This window comes from Myotis yumanensis, unplaced genomic scaffold (assembly GCF_028538775.1).
Source record: "Myotis yumanensis isolate MYYU_CA2020_CCGP unplaced genomic scaffold, mMyoYum1.0.hap1 SCAF_4, whole genome shotgun sequence".
NCBI classification, from domain to species: Eukaryota; Metazoa; Chordata; class Mammalia; order Chiroptera; family Vespertilionidae; genus Myotis; species Myotis yumanensis.
In genome coordinates, this window is record NW_027223755.1 from 87,404,567 (window position 1) to 87,424,440 (window position 19,874).

General features: G+C 40.4%; 2 protein-coding genes across 4 annotated transcripts in view; both read right to left on the reverse strand.

The window, feature by feature from the left end:
* On the reverse strand, positions 1-18,945 carry MRPS17 (mitochondrial ribosomal protein S17). 3 transcript variants are annotated; one of them, XM_070412882.1, is made up of 3 exons: positions 18,924-18,945; positions 2,122-2,263; positions 1-430 (listed from the first exon to the last, which is right to left on the reverse strand). In XM_070412882.1, the coding sequence occupies exons 2-3, from the start codon at positions 2,242-2,244 to the stop codon at positions 161-163; spliced, it is 393 nt and encodes a 130-aa protein (XP_070268983.1). In that variant the 5' UTR covers positions 2,245-2,263; positions 18,924-18,945; the 3' UTR covers positions 1-160. The 3 variants fall into 3 exon arrangements, with proteins under 3 accessions (XP_070268983.1, XP_070268981.1, XP_070268982.1); XM_070412880.1 differs by lacking the exon at positions 18,924-18,945 and adding an exon at positions 2,862-2,937; XM_070412881.1 differs by lacking the exon at positions 18,924-18,945 and adding an exon at positions 2,487-2,509.
* ZNF713 (zinc finger protein 713) overlaps positions 11,268-19,874 on the reverse strand; it is a 22,416-nt gene continuing 13,809 nt past the window's right edge. Inside the window, exons 4-5 of the mRNA XM_070412878.1 lie at positions 18,924-19,016; positions 11,268-12,505 (exon numbers count right to left, since the gene is read on the reverse strand). Coding sequence (XP_070268979.1) covers positions 11,454-12,505; positions 18,924-19,016 — 1,145 coding nt within the window. The 3' untranslated portion in view covers positions 11,268-11,453. The remainder of the gene's footprint in view (positions 12,506-18,923; positions 19,017-19,874) is intronic.

Consider the following 19,874-nt stretch of genomic DNA (forward strand, 5'->3'; position numbering starts at 1 on the left):
TTTTTGGAAAATTATAACAAACGCTTTATTCATTTACTTTGAGCTATTTCATAAATACCAGAAGAAAAACTGATCCGTTTGTGATGAAACTTAGAAAAATTTCTCTTCCATAAAGCAAACTTATAAACCGTTCCCTCTGGCTGGTTTTTCTAATGCTCCTTCACTGTTCTGAGGAGATACTGTGTTCTTCTGGGGTTTTGGTTAGATGGGTGGTTTCCAAATTGACTGGACTCTCCAGGTAGGCAGTTCCTGCACAAGGTTTTCCCGACACTGGATCTATGACTTGTCCAACTTTGAAAATGATCTCAGCCAGCTCATGTTTCACATGTTTCGTTCGTGGGACAGGTAAGGCTTTGAGAAGCACAATGTCCCCAACTGTGCACTGCTGAAGAGCATCATGAGCAAAGTAGGTTTTTCGTTTATTAAAATACTGTTGAGAGAAGGAAGAACAAATGAGCAGTTCCCATCTGTGATCTGGCAGTGCAGTACAGAATATGAAAAAGTAATGCACAGAAAAAAAGCTGGGACTTGGGGGGTAGGGGGGTGAAGATAACATATTTAAGGCAGTTTCCAATACAAAAATTAGCTGCTTAACTTCTGGAAAACAGCAATGACTTTTCCAGAGATGATCCTGTCCCCAAGCTCTCCAGTGTATTCTCTTCAGTACCCTTGCTCTATTGATTACCATCCTTCTTGACACTACTTAAATTCTTCTCTCCAGTGGCACCTTCTCTCCAGTCCATAAATATGCTACTGTGTAATTTAGGACAAATCACTTAACTCCAAGCTCGGCTTTTTTCCACCATAAAATAAGGCTCTAATACTTGCACCTCTACAGATACCAAGAGAATTAAACATCTATAATAATAAAAGGGTAGTATGCTAATTACACAGGACATCTTCCGGACGTCATTCCAGACGTCCTTCCTGATGAAGCCAGGGCCAGAGGGAAGCCAGAGGAGGGAAGCCCGGGTCCCAGGTGCCAGAGGGAAGCTCGTGCCAGCAACCAGGGGAAGGAAGGCCTGCTCTTGCATGAATTTTCGTGCATCGGGCTTCTAGTAATATACATAAAGCACTTAGCTCCACGTCTAGCCCAAAGTATTGCAAACAAACCACGGATAACTAGAATCATCTATTCCTCAAGGCAGCCCCTCCACAGCAGGTACTCCCACTTACAGATGAGAAAAACAGGCTCAGGGAGGCTAAGTAATGTGCATAGCTAGTAAACGACAGAGTCAGGTCAGTATTCAAACTAAAGTCTTCTGAGTTTAAGGTCAGTGATCATGCCATCACTTTTCAGCTCACTCCTGCGTTTGATCCCAGATAACAACTGGCATTTCTACCATCTTGAATGCAGAACATCCTTGACATTTCCCACTCCCTCCCTTACACATCTAACAAAGCAAGGGCTCTGTCCTTTCTGAAATCTACTTTTCCCCATTGCTCCAAGGACTGACTGTTCAGGTCCTTATCGTTTCCATCCTGGACTTTCTCAATAGCCTCCTTACCCATTTCCTGACCTCCAATCCTCATACCTACCCATCTCCAAGTCTGTCTTTCCTTTGCTTATAGAATGAAATCCAAAACACAACATAAAAGACTCTTCACGGTCCAGCTCCGGTTGTTCTTGTACCCATTCAATTGTGCCAAACTCTGGGCTCATCCTTGCCCAAATACCCGCTGTTCCTGTAGAATGTCCTACCCTCTCATGGCTAAAAGAACTTCCACAAACTACTACTCATCGTGGCCAGAATGACTTCCCCCAACCTGGTCCTCTGGATAAAATCCTTTTTGAGATTCAGCTCAAATGTTTCTAAATCAAGGATGTGCTCCTTCAGCAACCTGGGAATGAACAAGGTGTCCTGCTTCCTGCTCCCTACTCCCACAATCCACTGCACACAGAAAGACTACAGTGCTTACCAGACTGAACTGAAATGAGCTCTATGTGTCCTCAGAATGTGAGTACTCACCACGAATAATTCACTTTGTTAAACCAGCCCAGTACCTGGCATGCAGCAGGTGCTCCATGTGTTTTTATTGATAGAGAAGTGTTTTTCTGCTCTGAACCCAGGATGTGTGGGTGATTTATCAATGCCAACTGAAAGCAGGGATGTTTCTCACCTTTAATAAATAGGGATCCAGAACCAGCCTGGTTACTCTCACTTTAGCGGTTTTTTGCATTGCTGTCCCAATCACTTTCCCCACGATCCATTTAGCATGGACAGACGAACGAACTATTGACATTTCAGGTGGCTCTGGTCACCTGAAAAACAAAATTCAACGCTGAATGTTCGGGGGGGAGGGGGGGTTATGACTCACTAAATGCATTTTGTCACTAGAGCTGCCCAAGTTCAAAAACGGCTTTTGTTGGCCTGGGATCACCACTTTAGAGATGCTCACACGATTCCCTATTTCCTTAATTAGCCAACCTCCCACCTGTACAGTTTACAACGCTGCAAATTTAACTCCTCTAAGCCTGTTTCCACCTTTGCAAAATGGGAATAACAACAGGGCCTATTCACAGGAGCGGTCCGAGGAGCTCAACGCGCACAAACGCCGGCCTTTACTGCTGTCCCTCATTTCTTTCCACCCCGCGGGCTCCTCGCGGCGCGCAAGGCCTCGGTGGAGCGGCGGGGGTGCCCAGGCGGTGACGGAGACCTGGACTCAGGGCTGCGTTCGCATCAGTCAGTTCATACTGAGCACAGCCCACTCGGCCCGGGGAAGGCTGGGGGCGGGCGACCCCTCCGCTCCGGTGGACCGTCCCGAGATCGGGAGACCCGACTCGTCCCGAGGACTTTCACCCGGGAGCGCCCGGGACCCCGACCCCACCCCTGCAGCTGCGGTGCGTGGCCCGCTCTCACCTCCACACCCTCAAGTCCTAGCGCGCGACCCGCGGAGAGCCGGTCGGACGTGATTGCGTCACGCCGCACGCAGGTCGCTCCGCCTCGGACCGCCCCTCTCATTGGTCGCAGGTCTCCTCGGCTCTGGGCGGGGTTAAAGGCAGGACCCCGCCCATCCCACACGCCTTAAAGGGAGCCGCGGGCCGGGAGTCGCTGGGGGTGTGGGGGTTCTTTTCCTATTCGGCTCAGTTTCCTCTTCTTCCATTGAGCTCCCTCCCGAGCGTTGGACTAGGCCTTCCAAATCAAAGGAACTCCATTGATTCATCAAATACTGAAACATGAGACGCTAAAATGCTGAGACTTAAATACTTAAGAATTTCTGCCTCCACAACTGCTTTTAAGATAAACTTTAGTATTTTTTTTTAAGATTTTAGGTGTTATTTCTCAATATGTGGGAGACGGGTAGAAGTCCGGTGTGGGTGCGTATATACTTGCAAATTTTAAAGGGGTTAGATGGGCCACGAGCATGCTACGTGATGATGCCTTTTCAGATAGAAGGAAATCTGGGAAAGTATTAGGCTCCTGTTCGGGAATTACTAAGAGGAACAGAAAACAATAGGCTACGAGCAAAATCTGAGGGCCAGGATATGGGTGTGGTCAATTGTCTTTGATCACTGAAACATCTTAGCAACACCTGATGGAAGGCTGGGAAAATCATTTATTCATAGCCTGTCCGACACCCATTTCTTCTTTAGCAAACATTTATGGAAAACTTATTCTCAGATTCTGTGCTAAACACGAGACAAGAGAGAAAAAATGAACCAAAGGAGACCCCCACTCTTAGAACATCCACAGTCTAGTAGGGACAGGTGAGTAAAGAAAGCATTATAAAACAAGCAGGAGTAATGAGAGCTTTGAGAAAGGAGTGTCTAACTTTGTAGAGAGGAGACTTGATCAATACTTAGCCCCTGGCCAGGGGAGCAGAACTTGAGGGGAGAGGGACATGGGATGTAGGGAGGGCACCCAAGGCTTAAAGGAGAGCATGAGCACAGGGGCTGGTGTGTGAAGGAATTTAGTAGGATAAGCAGGAGTCTGGGACCGCCAGAATATGGAGGGAAAGAGTGTCAGGGATTGAAGCTGGACAAAGACAGCCCTCTACTCCAGGAGGCATTTCTCATCAAGGACCTCACTTTTTCATCTAAGTAATGGGGAGCCTTTGGAAAATATGAATAGTTTTGCTAGCTTTCAAGATCATTCTGGTAGGAGTGTGGAAGACAGAATAAAAGCTGAAGAGATTGGAGGCTGAATGGAGAGAGGGAGAGAGAAAGAGAGAAAGAGAGAGAGAGAGAGAGAGAGAGAGAGAGAGAGAGAGAGAAAGAACGATGCTGGTGTCTCCTTTTATATGGACACCAATCTCATTGGATTAGGGCCCCACCCTTATGACCTCATTTAACCCTAATTATTTCCCAAAGTTCTTATCTCCAAATACCACCACAACATATATGAATTTTGGGGGAACACAATTCAGTCCATAATAATACAATTAAAGAAGCAAAATAAAAGCCTTATAATCTTAAATTTGAATTGGAAATACATTATGAATTCATAATTTATTTTTCTAAAAAAAAAAATTTCCTTCCTAGAAAGCCTAGAAACAATGACAACCTAGTAGTAATTGGTATGCCAAGCACCCAGATTGTGGTATCTATATACCATTCCTTTCTAAAAGGAACCAAGGATCCTTGAGAAATGTCTGACTTCAGGTCTAGAGCAGAAGTGTATGACTTAAACTTGGGACATCTCCTTGGGTCAGAAATCAAGGGAGCTACCAGAGATAAATGGGATCAGGTCGAAAGTCAACCTGGAGGGAGTTCTCACTGAATTAAGATGAGATTATGTGAGCCTAAAAAGAATAATAATTGCAATGGATTGAAAAACATAAACAACAGCCAAGACCGGTTTGGCTCAGTGGATAGAGCGTCGGCCTGCGGACTGAAAGGTCCCGGGTTCGATTCCGGTCAAGGGCATGTACCTGGGTTGCGGGCACATCCCCCGTGGGAGATGTGCAGGAGGCAGCTGGTCGATGTTTCTCTCCCATCGATGTTTCTAACTCTCTATCTCTCTCCCTTCCTCTCTGTAAAAAATCAATAAAATATTTAAAAAAAAAAAAAAAAGAAAAACATAAACAACATAAAAATCCATGAGTTCAAAATGGTACTTAAAAGTAAAACCTAAAAAAAGGAAACCTTGTTGGTTACTTTTAGAGATTCTAGGGGAACAAGTCAATAGTTCAATAAATAAAAGGAAAGAATCCCTATATCCTGAAATATAATACATAATACATGTCTGAATAACCAGATAATTGATACATAAGGATGACAGAATTGGAAAATCACTTTTTTTGTAACCACTGATAAAATAATAATATTTATGGTTAACAAAACCATTGGGTAAAAGATTGATAATAAAGAGAGCAGAAAATGATTCTTGAACCTCTAATTAATATTAGCATTAGTAAAAGTAAGTCAACTAGACATTATATATCTTTTGGTATAAAGGGAGGGCTCCTGAATTCCATAAAATTTTATATGTAAAATTCGGTACATATGTACAGGTCTCTGGGAGGATATAGACAGCCGTGGGCAAACTACGGCCTGCGGGCTGGATCCGGCCCGTTTGAAATGAATAAAACTAAAAAAAAAAAAAAAAAAAAAGACCGTACCCTTTTATGTAATGATGCTTACTTTGAATTTATATTAGTTCACACAAACACTCCGTCCATGCTTTTGTTCTGGCCCTCTGGTCCAGTTTAAGAACCCATTGTGGCCCTCGAGTCAAAAAGTTTGCCCACCCCTGGTCTAGCAGGAGTCCTCAAACTATGGCCTGCGGGCCACATGCAAATACAAATATTGTATTTGTTCCCGTTTTGTTTTTTTACTTCAAAATAAGATATGTGCAGTGTGCATAGGAATTTGTTCATAGTTTTTTTTAAACTATAGTCCGGCCCTCCAACGGTCTGAGGGACAGTGAACTGGCCTCCTGTTTAAAAAGTTTGAGGACCCCTGGTCTATGGCTTTTACTAAATTCTCAAAGAGATCTGTGGTCCTGCTCCTCTCAAATTAAGAAATTCCTGCCTTATACTCAAATTAATACATAAACTCTTACTTAGTGTTCCAGCTGCTTCATGCTCTTGATTTAAATCTATCCCAACCACTGCCACCCTGTTAATCTTCCTATTTTTGTAATAGCTCTGTAACTTCAGCTCTACCTTCACTCTCAACATAACCAGTGAGTACTCCTTCTTTACATCTAACTACAATTCATTTTTTAAAAGATTTTTAATTGATTTTTACAGAGAGAGGAAGGGAAAGGGAGAGAGAAACATCAATGTGAGAGTGAAATATTGATCGGCTGCCTCCTGCATGCCCCCTATGGGGGAGCTAGCCCTACACCCAGACATGTGCCCTGACTGAGACTCAAACCAGCAGCCTCTCCATGTATGGCACAACATCCAACCAACTGAGCCACACCAGCCAGGGCTACAGTTAATATTCATCATTAATCAAGACTATCCATGCCCAGGAAAATGAAGTCTAGCTATCTTGGTCTAGGATCAGATTCTCTTCTGTATTGTGATGCCATATTATTATCTTATTCCACCAGAGTCAATGAGCTATATGACCTGGATTAAATTAATTAAAACTTCTGCCTTCAGACTTGTCATCTAAAAAATATGGATTGTTTCACTTACCTAAATCTGTAAAGTATACAGCATTATAACTGACACAGATTGTGCTTAACAAATGTTAATTTACTTGTATCATACACCATTTGAATGCTTCACAGTAAATATTGAAGTAATCCTCCCTAAATGAGTGTATAGTGACAGATAATGTTTTTAGAGTCCTTATGATGTTTCAGACACTATGATAAATTTTTACCATCCCCCACTTTAATCCCCTTTGGCAAGCATCAGTTTGTTCTCTGTATTTGTGGCTTTGTTCCTGTTCTGTTTGTTTTGTTTATTAGGTTCTACATTTAAATAAAATCACATGGTAGTTGTCTTTCTCTGTCTGACTTATTTTACTTAACATAATAAACTATAGGTCCATCCATGCTGTTGCAAGTGACAAGATTTCATTCTTTTTTGTTGCTGAATAATATTCCATTGCATAGGTATATGATACATATTCTTTTTTAAACTGAATTCTGAAAAATTACATTTTATTTTTTATTTGTCACTTAGAGTTGACATTTAATATTATTTTATATTAGTTTCAGGTGTACAACATAGTGGTTAGACGTTTATATAGCTTGTGAAGTGATCCCCCTGATAAATCTAGTACCCACCTGGCACCATACATAGTTATTATACTATTGACTACATTCCCTATGCTGTACTTTACATCCCTATGACTATTTTGTAACTACCAATTTGTACTTCTTAATCCTCTCACCCTTTCTACCCAGCCCCTCAACCCTCCTCCCGCCTGGCAACCCTGTTTGTTCTCTGCATCTATGAGTTTGTTTCTGTTTTGTTTGTTCATTTATTTGTTCTTTAGATTTGCCATATAAGTGAAATCATATGGTATTTGTCTTTCTCTGTCTGACTTAGTTCACTTAGCATAATACTCCCTGGTTCTATCTATGTTGTCCCAAATGGTAAGATTTCATTTTTTTTTTTATTGCAGAGTAATATTCTATTGTATGTACATACCATATCTTCTTTATCAAATTGTCTATTGATGGGCACTTAGGTTGCTTCCATATCCTGGTTATTATAAGTAGTGCTGCAATGAACATAGGGGTACATAAATCTTATCAAATTAGTGTTTTGATATATTTATTAAATGTTTCCAGATATTATAAAACACTCTTCTAGGCACTGTTTGTATCTACTGGTTTAGGAGTAAGATGACCCAGATTTGAGTGACATTTCAGTCAAGAAACCCTGAATAATAAATCATTTACATATTATGTCTAGCCTTATGAATCACTTTTTAATAAAGTTTTATTTCTTACAAGTTTTTTATTTGATAATTCTCACATGAGAATTTTTTTTTTCTCATTGATTTTTAGAGAGAGAGAGAGAAAGAGAGAGAGAGAGAGAGAGAGAGAGAGATGTAACATCGGTTGGTTGCCTCCCACAGGGGAGACTGAACCTGCAAGCCAGGTACATGCCCTGACTGGGAATTGAACCTGTGACACTATGGTGTGAGGGCCGATGCTCTAACCACTGAGCACACCAGCCAGGCAAGGTTCTCTTTTCATAACAGAAGAGCAATAACACCTGGTTGGATGGTCCAAATGAACTAATATATGTGAAATGGACAGAAATAAGTCATAACAAAAGGTTTTTGAACGGATACTACTCCTTTGGCTTCCCTACTTGGAGCACCAATATTTAGGGTTCACTGCTTAACTTGGAACATTTTGAAGAGAACAAAGGACAATATGAGAATGAATTCACACAAGAATAACATGGTTTACTGTAAATTAGCATAAGCATAAGCATTTATGAGTCTATGGAATATATAATAGACTTCTAATTTATAGTTTCTAGTTATGAAGAATTGGAGAAAATCCTTGGCCAACTGTGGTCTGGTTTAGTTCAGATACTTCTTTTCTGAGATTGTCCAAAATTTTCTGATCCTCTTCTAAAAATCCCATGTTGTTGTTTTTCACTTATCCTGAGATAAACGGCCTTGTATTGAAACCCTTAGTACTCTGTGGAATATGTAGGGTTTTTTTTTTTTTTTCTGGTTGCAAAACTAAACTTTGATAAAATCATTTACCAGTTGTAATTAGTCACTACTTTTTTTGAAAGATTTTTTTTTGAGAGAGAGAGGAAGGGAGGAGAGAAACATTGATGCAAGAGCAGAACATTGATTGACCGTTTCCTGCATACTCTCCACCAGGGATTGAGCCTGCAACCTAGGCATATGCCCTGACCAAGAACTGAAACAAAAACCAGTCAGGGCACTACTTCTTTAATGCATACCTTTGCTGTCAGACTTCACCTTGGCTCCCTCTCTCTCTTCCTGAAATCTGAGTGCCCTATACCCTGCCTCCTATGGCAAATCAATGTTAAATGTAGTTCCTTTTGGTGAAGAGATACTTTCAGAACTGATCTACCCTGAAAATGGATCTCCACTATAATGATATTTGAACACAAAATACTATTAGACATCCTCTCTGATTACTGTAACTTGGAGTTTTATTAAATACTAGAGGCCCAGTGCACGAATTGGTGCATGGGTGGGGCCCTTCGGGGTGGCCTATGGGAATTGGGCCCCAGCTCGTGCCCCCAGCCTCACAGCCTGGCCTGGCACCCTGCCTTGGCCTGGCATTGCCCCCTCACTTGCTCCACCATCCCACTTGTGGGGCAATCAATTGGGGCCAGGCCCCCCGCCCTGGCTCCCTCAGTGTCTGGGAGCCAGGCAGCGGCCCCACCCCCTGCCGCCACTGCTGGTCACCATCTGTGGGGCCTGGCGCCGCCGGCTCACCTGCTCTGCCATCCTGCCGCAGTCCTGCTATCGTCGGGGCCCATCGGGGCCAGCAGCACCTCTACTGCTGCCCACTGCCAGCACTGCATCGCTGATGCCCACCATGTTCTGTGCCACCCCCTGGTGGTCAGCACATATCATAGCAAACTCCCAAACTCCCCATTGGACAATTTGCATATTAGGCTTTTATTATATAGGATTTCACATCCACCAATGAGTGGGACATAAATGGACTTTCAAAAGTTTAACTTCTGTGATGAAATGAGTTCACTTTTCTTAATTTCTTGGCTTTTTTAATTTTAAAAAGTCTTTAAATCATTTCAGCTTTGGCTCAAGAAGTATAAAATCTAGCCCTTCACAGGGAAGTCTTGAGCTGGGAGATATGCTAGAAGAAAGGTGAGACAGCAAGGAAACTGCATTCCTGCCTTAGCCTCAGGGCTTCTTTCACCATGCCAGAGAAGACTGAGACAAAAGTGAAAAGCCAAGAAACTCAAGCAGCCTCATAATTACAGCTATCTATGACTTATGTAACATCAAAATGTGATTTTTGTCAAACAAGGCAATAATCTATAATAATAAAAGCATAATATGCTAATTAGACTGGACGAAGCCAGGGCTGTGAGGGAAGCCTGGGTCCCGGGTGCCAGAGGGAAGCCGGTGCCAGCAGCCAGGTGAAGGAAAGCCTACTCTTGCACTGATTTCATGCATCGGGCCTCTAGTGATAAAAATAAAATTAAATTATCTGAATTCTTTTTGGAAAAAGGTGTTACATAAATATGTCTCAATTGCCCTAGTTGGTTTGGCTCAGTGGATAGAGCATCGGCCTGTGGACTGAAGGGTCCTGGGTTCAATTCCGGCCAAGGGCATGCCTGGATTGTGGGCTCGACCTCCAGTGGGGGGCTTGCAGGAGGCAGCCAATCAATGGTTCTTTCTCATTATTGATGTTTCTGTTTCTCTTTCCCTCTCCCTTCCTCTCTGAAATCAATAAAATATATTTAAAAAATATGTCTCAATTAATAAAGTGTATTATTAAGCCAATTAATTGTCCTTCTTTAGTTATTTATGTAAGACACTACGATTCTTCCCTGGTTCTTAGCCTCAACTTTGTACCACAGCTCACCCTCGAGTACAGTTTGCTACTTCTTGTCTTCCAGAGTGGGGCTGGGAGGCAGAGGGATTCTAAGCTTCTGGTCATTATTAGAAACAACAACAACAACAACAAAACCTTATCTCTATTCAAATCTGCAAATATAGCAGCAACCACAATTTTAGTTTAAAAGTTTATGTTTGCTATAGGGAAATTTAAAACTAGAACATGGTAGAAAAGTAGACTTCTCTGAATCACTTTTCACATTTCATCAACATAATCCTCAGTCTCCTTCAGGACTCTTTTTTATGGTGATCCCAGGACTTATCTGATGAACGTAATGAAAAGATTGCTTTAAAATAACAACCCAATAATAGAATATTGTCAACGTATCACACTGTTTCTCAAATAATGGTACAGAAGATTTAGGTGGTACATCAATGAATATTTTCAATTTTAAAGTTTATAGTGACATTGATGGAAATTAGAACAAATATAATTAGCCTATAAAACTCAATTTTCATAAATAATATTTCCTAAGAAAAGGCTAAAAATTGAATCCCTTAAAATTTTAAGTAAACACAACATATGGTAAAACTGTAAATGAAGTGTGCAAATGCTGAAGTTTGAGAAATATTGCTCTTTTCTGTTTATTTCAAGTTTATGTGACTAGTTACACTATATCATTGCCTTGAGTAATCAATATTTGTATAATTTAAGAACTATGCCATAAACTTACAGGTGAATAATCACAGGTTATTGCATACAGAATTTCTGGTCATTAAAAAAAGTTTTATATCAGATTTGGAACATGACTTCTAATATAATCTTGTTTATAAAATAAATTATGTTTACTATTTACAACCTCTCTTGAGATTATAGTATGCTACCAGTTTAAAGTCTAAATTTATTTGGTTTCTATGCATTAAATGTTTGTTTATAAACTTTCTCTCCATTATGAATAACTTTATATTGAATGGGATGGAAAAGTATGACAAAAAAATTTCTACATTTATATATTCATATTATTTCTCCCCCAGGAGTTATGTACTGCTGAGTAAGTGAAGGACCGTGGCTTAAAACTTTCTCACATTTATTATATTCACATAATTTCTCCCGAGTATGGATTTTCCTATGTTGATTAAGGTGTGCACTCTGGCTAAAGGCTTTCTCACATTCATTACATTTATAGGGCTTCTCTCCTGTATGAGTCCTCTCATGCTGATTAAGATGTGTCTTCTGGCTAAAGGCTTTCCCACAAAAATTACATTCATAAGGCTTCTCTCCAGTATGAAGTCTATGATGTTCAGTAAGGGATGTGATACGGCTAAAGGCTTTACCACATTGATTACATTTGTAGGGCCTCTCTCCAGTATGAATCCTCAGATGTTGTGTAAAGGATGAATGTTGACGAAAGGCTTTCCCACAGTCATTGCATATAAAAGGTTTTTCTCCTGTATGAATCCGCTGATGTTGAATAAGATGTATCTTCTGGCTGAATCTTTTCCCACATTCATCACAATTAAAGGGCTTCTCTCCTGTAAGGACTATCTGAGGTTGAGTAAAAGTTGAGTTGTGGCTGGAGGTCTTCCTACATTCACTGGGCTCTTCAGTATGAATATGATTAGTAAGAAGAATATGTTGATTGAAGATTTTCCCACATCCGTTATATTCATAAGTATTTTCTCTTACATGGTTTCCCTGATAGTAAATCAATTCTGAATTATGTTTGATGCTATTTCCTTGTGTTTTCGAATTAAGGGGTATCTTAATTGAAGAAATTCGCTGATGCATAAGATTTGAGATCATTTTATAGTTTCCCCCAAATTCGTTACATCCAGGGCTTCTCTCCTGTGGGAACTTTTTTTGGGCAAAAGATTCTTGTCCTAAATGTCTCTGGTGATTTTCTTGATTAAACTCTAACTGATAATCAAAATCCCAGAGTCCTCCTAGAACGGAGTACCAGAAACTATCTCCTGTTAGTCTCTCCATTATCATGTTATGGGTTTGAATTTCATCAGAAATACTCTGGTTTGGAGTTGATTTTTTTACTTCAGGTCTATTTTCTGCATCTAAAAGAAGTTCAGAACAAATTAAGAAGTACAAATTGATAGTTACAAAATAGTCATGGTACTGCAAAGTACAGCATGGAGGATATATTCAATAATGTTATAATAACTATGTATGGTTCCAGGTACTAATAAAAAACAGTAAGTGGGGGTTTACAGCATAATATTTATTTCTAATGACAAAAAAAGAAAAGAAATTCAGAACATACTAATACTTTGCAGCATTCTTTATGTTTTGAAAAAAATTGTTGCATAATGAATTATCAAATGAAACTGACAATAATGCAAATGAGGCAGTTGTGGCATTGGAAAGTTTTAAAATGTGGCCATATAACAAGAGGACAGACTATAAAAAGATGACAAGAAGCAGTGAGTTGGAGGAAAATTTAAAACATGTGTGGTAACCATGAAAGGAAGAGATCATACTGGAAAGAAATGGAAAGGAGAATAAGAAATGGAAAGGAGAATAAGAAATATCAGAGAAATGTCTGTGCTCAGAGGTGGGAGATATTAGAGAAAAGACTATAATTAGAGAAGACAGGTCTCATCTGTGACTTATTCTATTGTAAGGACAGCTAACTTGTTTATTTTAAAAGCATTTCTTCATACTTTAAATCTTTTTTGTTGTTGTTAATAATCACCTGAGGATATTTTTCCACTGATTTTTAGAGAGGGTGGGAGGGAGGGAGGGAGGGAGCAAGAAACATCAATGTGAGAGAGACATCAATTGGTTGCTTCCTGAATGCACCCTGACCAGGATGGGGATCAAACCTGCAACCCAGGCACATGCCCTAGACGGGAATTGAACCTGCGACTCTTTGGTGCAAGAACCTACACTGTAATTATACAGCAACACCTGCCAGGGCTGTATTTCTAATCTTTTGTTTAAAATGATAAAACTAATGATTGCTTATAGTAATATATTCAAATAATATGGCAAGACATAAAGAATTCCACCCCTTAGAGGGAATCATTGTTAATAGTTTGGGGCTTATCCTGCCAGATTTTTCATATGTCCAGACAAATACAAATGTAAACTGTATTTTGAACAAGCATGACTCATGTATTGCGATAAAAACAAAATTTCATTTCAGTCTCCTGCCACTTTAAAATTTGTTTAATGGGGGGTATTCTTCCTCTGCTTCTACATGAAGATTTGGACAGTTCCCAGGACTTTCCCTTTACTTCTTATGTAACAGATACCCCTATTACATTGTCACAAATGCAGTCTCTATTCAGCAATTAAAATGTTCAGTCACAAGTAACAGTAAAAGTCCAAAATGAACCCCTTTCCCCTCTCCTGGGTCTGTTACAGAGTCATATTCTTTCTTCTCTCTCCCTGCCTGCCTATTCTCCCACTCCGCTCTCTTCCTGTTCACCCTTCCCCCAATTCTGCTCTCTCCATGCTAGTCTTTCCTCTGACTCTATTCTCTTCGTTCCCCATTTAACTATTTCCATGCTCACCTCTTCCTTCACTACCATTGTTTAGTTCCACTCTAACAAAAGCTGGAAGCAGGAGGGATTAGGAGATAGGACAATTTTTGTATGACTGGGTGGCTTCATATTCTCAGTTTAGTGGATGGTTAAACAGACTCACTTTTGGAAACATCTGTGGCTCTTGGGAGGCTCTCTCTCCTGTCATTTCTATGACCTAGGCCAGGGGTGGGCAAACTTTTTGACTCGAGGGCCACAAGGGGTTCTTAAACTGGACCGGAGGGCCGGAACAAAAGCATGGATGGAGTGTTTGTGTGAACTAATATAAATTCAAAGTAAACATCATTACGTAAAAGGGTACAGTCTTTTTTTTTTTAGTTTTATTCATTTCAAACGGGCCGGATCCAGCCCGCGGGCCCGTAGTTTGCCCACGGCTGACCTAGATAGATATCGCTCTATTTTGGGTAGTCCTTTGGGACCAGCCCAAGAGCATAAATCCTATTGGCCAAGATCCAAGCTCATGCTGGCTGACCCATGCATGAAAAACACTCACGATACCTTGTCCCAACAAGCCTGTGTAGTAGTGCACGCTGATCCTAAGTCATCAGCTTCTCCTGGCTCACTCCCCAAAGCCATTTCTTTAGCCAGCTGTTCTTGGGCCTTGGACTGCTTTAGCTTTCTCAAATGTGAGTCCGGTGCTAGTCTTGATCTTCTGACCATAGGGAATGTACAAGCATCCCGCATTTTATTGCACTCCACTTTATTGCACTTTGCAGATATTTCAGTTTTTGCAAATTGAAGGTTTGTGGCAACCTTACATAGAGCATGTCTACCAGCACCATTTTCCCAACAGCATTTGCTTACTTTATGTTTCTGTGTCACGTTTTGGTAATTTTACACCACATTTCAAACTTTTCCATTATTATTCTATTTATTATGGTGATCTGTGATCAGTGATCTTCGATGTTACTATAGCAATTGTTTTGGGGGTGCCATGAACTACCTTTGTAAGACAGTGAGTTTAATCTACAAACGTGTGTGTTCTGACTGCTCCACTGACCACCATTCCTCTATTGCTCTCCTCCTTGGGCCGCCCTATTCCCTGAGACACAACAATATGGAAATCAGGCCAACTAATCCTAAAATGGCACCTAGGTGTTTAAGTGAAAGGAAGAGTTGCGCATCTCTCACTTTAGGTTAAACGCTAGAAATGATTAAGCTTAGTGAAGAAGGCATGTTGAAAGCTGAGATAGGTCAAAAGCTAGGCTCCTCGTGCCAGTTACCTAAGTTGTGAATGCAAAGGAAAAGTCTTTCAAGGAAATGAAACGTGCCACTCGTGAATGCAAATGATAAGAAAGAGAACAGCCTTACTGCTGATATAAAGTTTTAGTGGTTTGGATAGAATATCAGACTAGCCACAAGATTCCCTAAACCAGAACCTAATCCAGAGCAAGGCCTTAACTCTCTTCAGTGTTGCTGAAGGGTGAGAGAGGGGAGAAAATTGCAGGAAAAAAGTCTGAAGCTAGCAGAGGTTGGTTCATGAGGTTTAAGGGAAGAAGCCATCTCCATAACATAAAAGTGCACAATGAAACTGCAAGTGCTGATGCAGAAGCTGCAGCAAATTATCCAGAAGATCTAGCTAAGATGATTAATGAAGGGGGCTACACGAAACAGATTTTCAATGCAGATGAAACAGCCTCATATTGGAAGAAGATGTCATCTAGGACCTTCATAGCTAGAGGAAAAGTTAATGCCTAGCTTCAAAGCTTCAAAGGACAGGCTGACTCTCTTGCTAAAGGCTAATGCAGCTGGTGATTTTAAGTTGAAGCCAGTGCTCATTTACCATTCCAAAAATTCTAGGGCCCTTAAATTAGCTAAATCTACTCTGCCTGTGCTCTATAAATCGTACAAAGCTCGGGTGGCAGCACGCTTGCTTACAACATGGCTTACTGAATATTTTAAGCCCACTGTTGAGACTTACTACTCAGATAAAAATGCTTCTTTTCAAAATATTACTGCTTATTGACAATGCACCTGGTCACTCAGGAGCTCTGATGGAAATGTACAATGAGAGTAATGTTATTTTCATGCTTGCTAACGATAGTGGGGAAGGGCATGTAATAAGAATAGAGCCATAGTTGTCTAATAATTATTCACCTTACTAACTATAGACGAGAAGTTTTCTTACAGACCCTGGGAAACTGGAGGATGAAATAAGGCTGTAAAAAGATAAGATGCTCGATGGGTCCATCACTCAGAAAATAAATACATTTTGAGAACAGACCAAGGACAGGACATTTTGATTTGGTTGCTGTGCCTGGACCCTGACCCCTCCGGGAGTTTTTCTCAGGAATGCTGACCATTCTCTGGTCCCAGGAACGGGCTGAGCTGCTTGTAACATCATAGAAAATTAGCCACCTTGTTATTGGACTTTGAGCTCCGGAAGGCTGGACTTCAGGCCCTCTCCTCCCCTTTCCACGTTACATGTAGCTATCTTCTCCCTCAGCCAGCTGGCAAGGGGGAGTGAGATCAGAATCTCCAGGGTGATGGACTTCTCTCCCCATACTGCCGGCATTATTGGAATAAATGCTCATATATGATTCAACCCTGTATCTGCTTAATCTGGTCCAAGTAGTGACAGGCAGCCTCGGGTCCATTGTGTCTGGTTTCACTAAAACAGAATACGTTCTGCAGCCCATGAATCAAGAAGTAATTTTAACTTTCAGGTCTTACTATTTAAGAAGTATATGTCATAAGGCTATAGCTGATACAGATGGTGATTCCTCTGATGAATCTGGGCAAAGTAGGTTGAAAACCTTCTGAAAAGGATTCATCGTTGTAGATGCAATTCTCTTTTGACATTACCTTCTTATTCTAGCAAAATCCTCTTTATCGTCCCCTTCTCATTCTAGCTTCTTGTGAGAGCACTGTACACTTACTAGCTCTATTTTTTTTAACCCCTGTTCACTGGACAACGTACACAAATTGATTGCTTTTCTAATTACTCCCTGGTCATCTCTTCTGTTACTATAATTACTAACCTCTTTGTTGATAAACCCATTGGACACTTCCTAGATCTCATCTTACATAGGAAGAGATTTCTAAATAAACAGACATCAGCAAATGCCAATGACAACGAGGCAAGCAATACCCCAGAGAATGAGAGCACAAAAGCCAGATCATTCTATCTGTCCTTTGAGCAACAGAAATGTCTTGCCACATTCTCATTAGAGGAACCATTTATGGTGTCTCACAGGATAATGCAAAAACAGACTCCTTGGAGGAGACTGCTGGCCTGCCTGTGTGACAAGGAGGATGTGAAAAATCCCTAGTTCAAGCTGATCTATGAATCAAGAGTCTTGTGTATCCACATATAGACGTATAATGGTGTCTGCACATTTTCTTAAGTTAGCAATTATTTTCTCTAGTGGAGGGTAGTCTGTGGGTAGGGACAAATGGGAGACAGTGTGGGTCCTGCACATGGCCACATATGTACCCTTGGGAAAGAACAGTTCTGCCTTCTGCTGTAGGTTCCTACCCTGGCAATTCACCTGCAAAAGGAGTTTTTAATTTTCTTCCTTTAGTTTCCTATTCCCTGGGATCCAGGCGTGGAGGTTCATAGAAATAATGTCACCCACTGCTGTCAGGGAAAGGGCTAGGGGTTCTTGACAAAATGTTTTAATTATCAGCCTTTACCCATGGAATGCCAGCACTGGTCAGGCCAAAATTCAGGTTCAGTGTGGCTGAAATAGGGACAAAGTTTCCTGCCTAAGCTAATCTAGAGCACTAAAGCAAGAAGCACAGCCAAGTCTGTCATATTGAAAAAGCATAAGCTCAACTGAAACAAAGCCAAGTCCAAACGATGAAACACGGAGCCAGAACAAAGAACCAGAGGAAAACTAGACAGAGATGGGCAGTTAGCTTGCTAAGTGAACCAGAGTGGAATATTTCATGCAGGTAGCAGTCAACTATTTGCTAGTGTAACCCAGGCAGATCAACGTAGGTGTTATTCTAACAATCGGGAACGAAAGAGGTTTTTCTTTTGGCCAAGAAGTCTCATATTTAGTGGGATGTTTTAAAGAAGAGAGTATAAAGTCAACAGATCCAGGTTTTGAAATACAGCACTTAATTAAAATAGCATGACATTCATAAAGAAAAATATGATCTAAAATCTGGAAAGAGAATGTGGGTGAAATACTTAGTCTAGAAATGTAGAAATGGGGGAAACTGACATATAAGTCTACTTAAAAGCACTTCACTAGAGAATGGAACACCAAATCCACAGGAATACACACCTTTAGGAGAATAAGGAGGGAGAGAAGGTAGTACAGGAGCAGGTAAAGATACAGGAGAAAGGTTGAAAGAGGCAAGAATAGTGTATATCACGAGCCAGGAAGAAAATTTCAAAAAAGTAAAGTCAACACAGTCAAATACAAGATCATAGGAGACAATAACTCTGGTTTTTAGCCACTGGATTTGACTGGAAGGAAGTTAGTGGTAATCTCCTAGAAAAAAATGTTAGTAACACAATCAGGATATATCACCAAGGTGAGCAGGAGAATAAGAACCAGGGCTATGGGTTTTAGACAATTTTAAAAAGTTTGATAACGAAAGGAAAAAGAAAAACTGAAAAGTAGGTAAAAATGGCAGAGATATGGAAAAGAAAGATTTAAAGACTACCAAGAGAGGCTGTGTAAACAAAAAAATAGAAAATGCTATGTGGAGGTTTGCAACATCAAGGTATTTATGTACATTCAAACTAACACCTTCAAAATAACTTTTGTGCTGTGCTAATTTTTAAATAATAAGTATATATTATCTGTTTAATCAGAAAAGAATAAGAGAGCCATTTCCACTGTGTGAAAAAGTCAAATATGAACTAGATTTTTAAGAAGCGTTCAATATTCTTTAAATCCAGGTGTGGAGTATTTCAAAAGAGACTATTTCCCTTCACTCAGTAGCAAATATTAAAATGCCTGCTTCTCACCTGGACGAGTGTCCAGTGGGCTGTCTCTTTCCAGCATCCACTGCTCTTCTTGCTCCAACTGAGTGATCACCTCTGGCTTATAAAGTTGATGACCTATTCATGGGGGAAAAAATGTATCTCAGAAATTTATACCGGAAACAAAGAAATTTTTAGTCTTGAAAGGCAGCAAAATAAAGGTGCCCACCTCAAACTCAACCTCAAGACTTCTTACCTGAGGAGAAAGAGCAGGACCCAAAGGTCTCTGTCTATGAAACTGATTAGCATGCTTCTGTCCCGCCTGAACTATATTCACAAAAGCTTTGGAGGTTTTCACTACTTGAGAAAATAGAGTAGTCCCCCCTTATCCTTGATTTCACTTTTTGCAGATTCAGTTACCCACGATCAACCATGGTCCAAAAATATTAAATGAAAAATTCCAGAAACAAACAACTCATAGTTTCATTTTTTATTTATTTTTATTATTTTAACTTTAAAAAATATTTTTATTGCTTTCAGAGAGGAAGGGAGAGAAAGAGAGAGCGAGAGAAACATCAATGATGTTTGAGAATAATTGACGGGATGCTTCCTGCACGCCCCCTACTGGAGACCAAGAATGGGCCCTGACCAGGAATCGAACTGTGACCTCCTGGTTCATAGGTCAATGCTCAATCCCTGAGGCACACTAACTGGGCTATTTTTTTTTAACTTTTTAAATTAAATTTATTGGGGTGACATTGGTTAATAAAATTATATAGGTTTCAAGTATACAGTTCTATGATGCATCATCTGCCTATTGCATTGAGTATCTAACACCCAGAGTCCAATCTCCTTCCGTCACCATATATTTGACCCCTTTACCCTTTACTACCTCCCATCCCTCTTCCCTCTGGTAACCACCATGTTGTCTGTGTATATGAGGTTTTATATATTTGTTTATATAAAACAAATATTATTTGTTCATTTGTTGCTTTC

Bases quoted from the DNA above. Each gene is read 5' to 3' on its own strand.
- MRPS17 (XM_070412882.1), bottom strand. From the start codon at position 2,244: ATGTCAATAGTTCGTTCGTCTGTCCATGCTAAATGGATCGTGGGGAAA. The intron at 431-2,121 runs GTGAGAAACATC...TTCTCTCAACAG, and splicing joins TGGATCCCTATTTATTAAAG to TATTTTAATAAACGAAAAAC.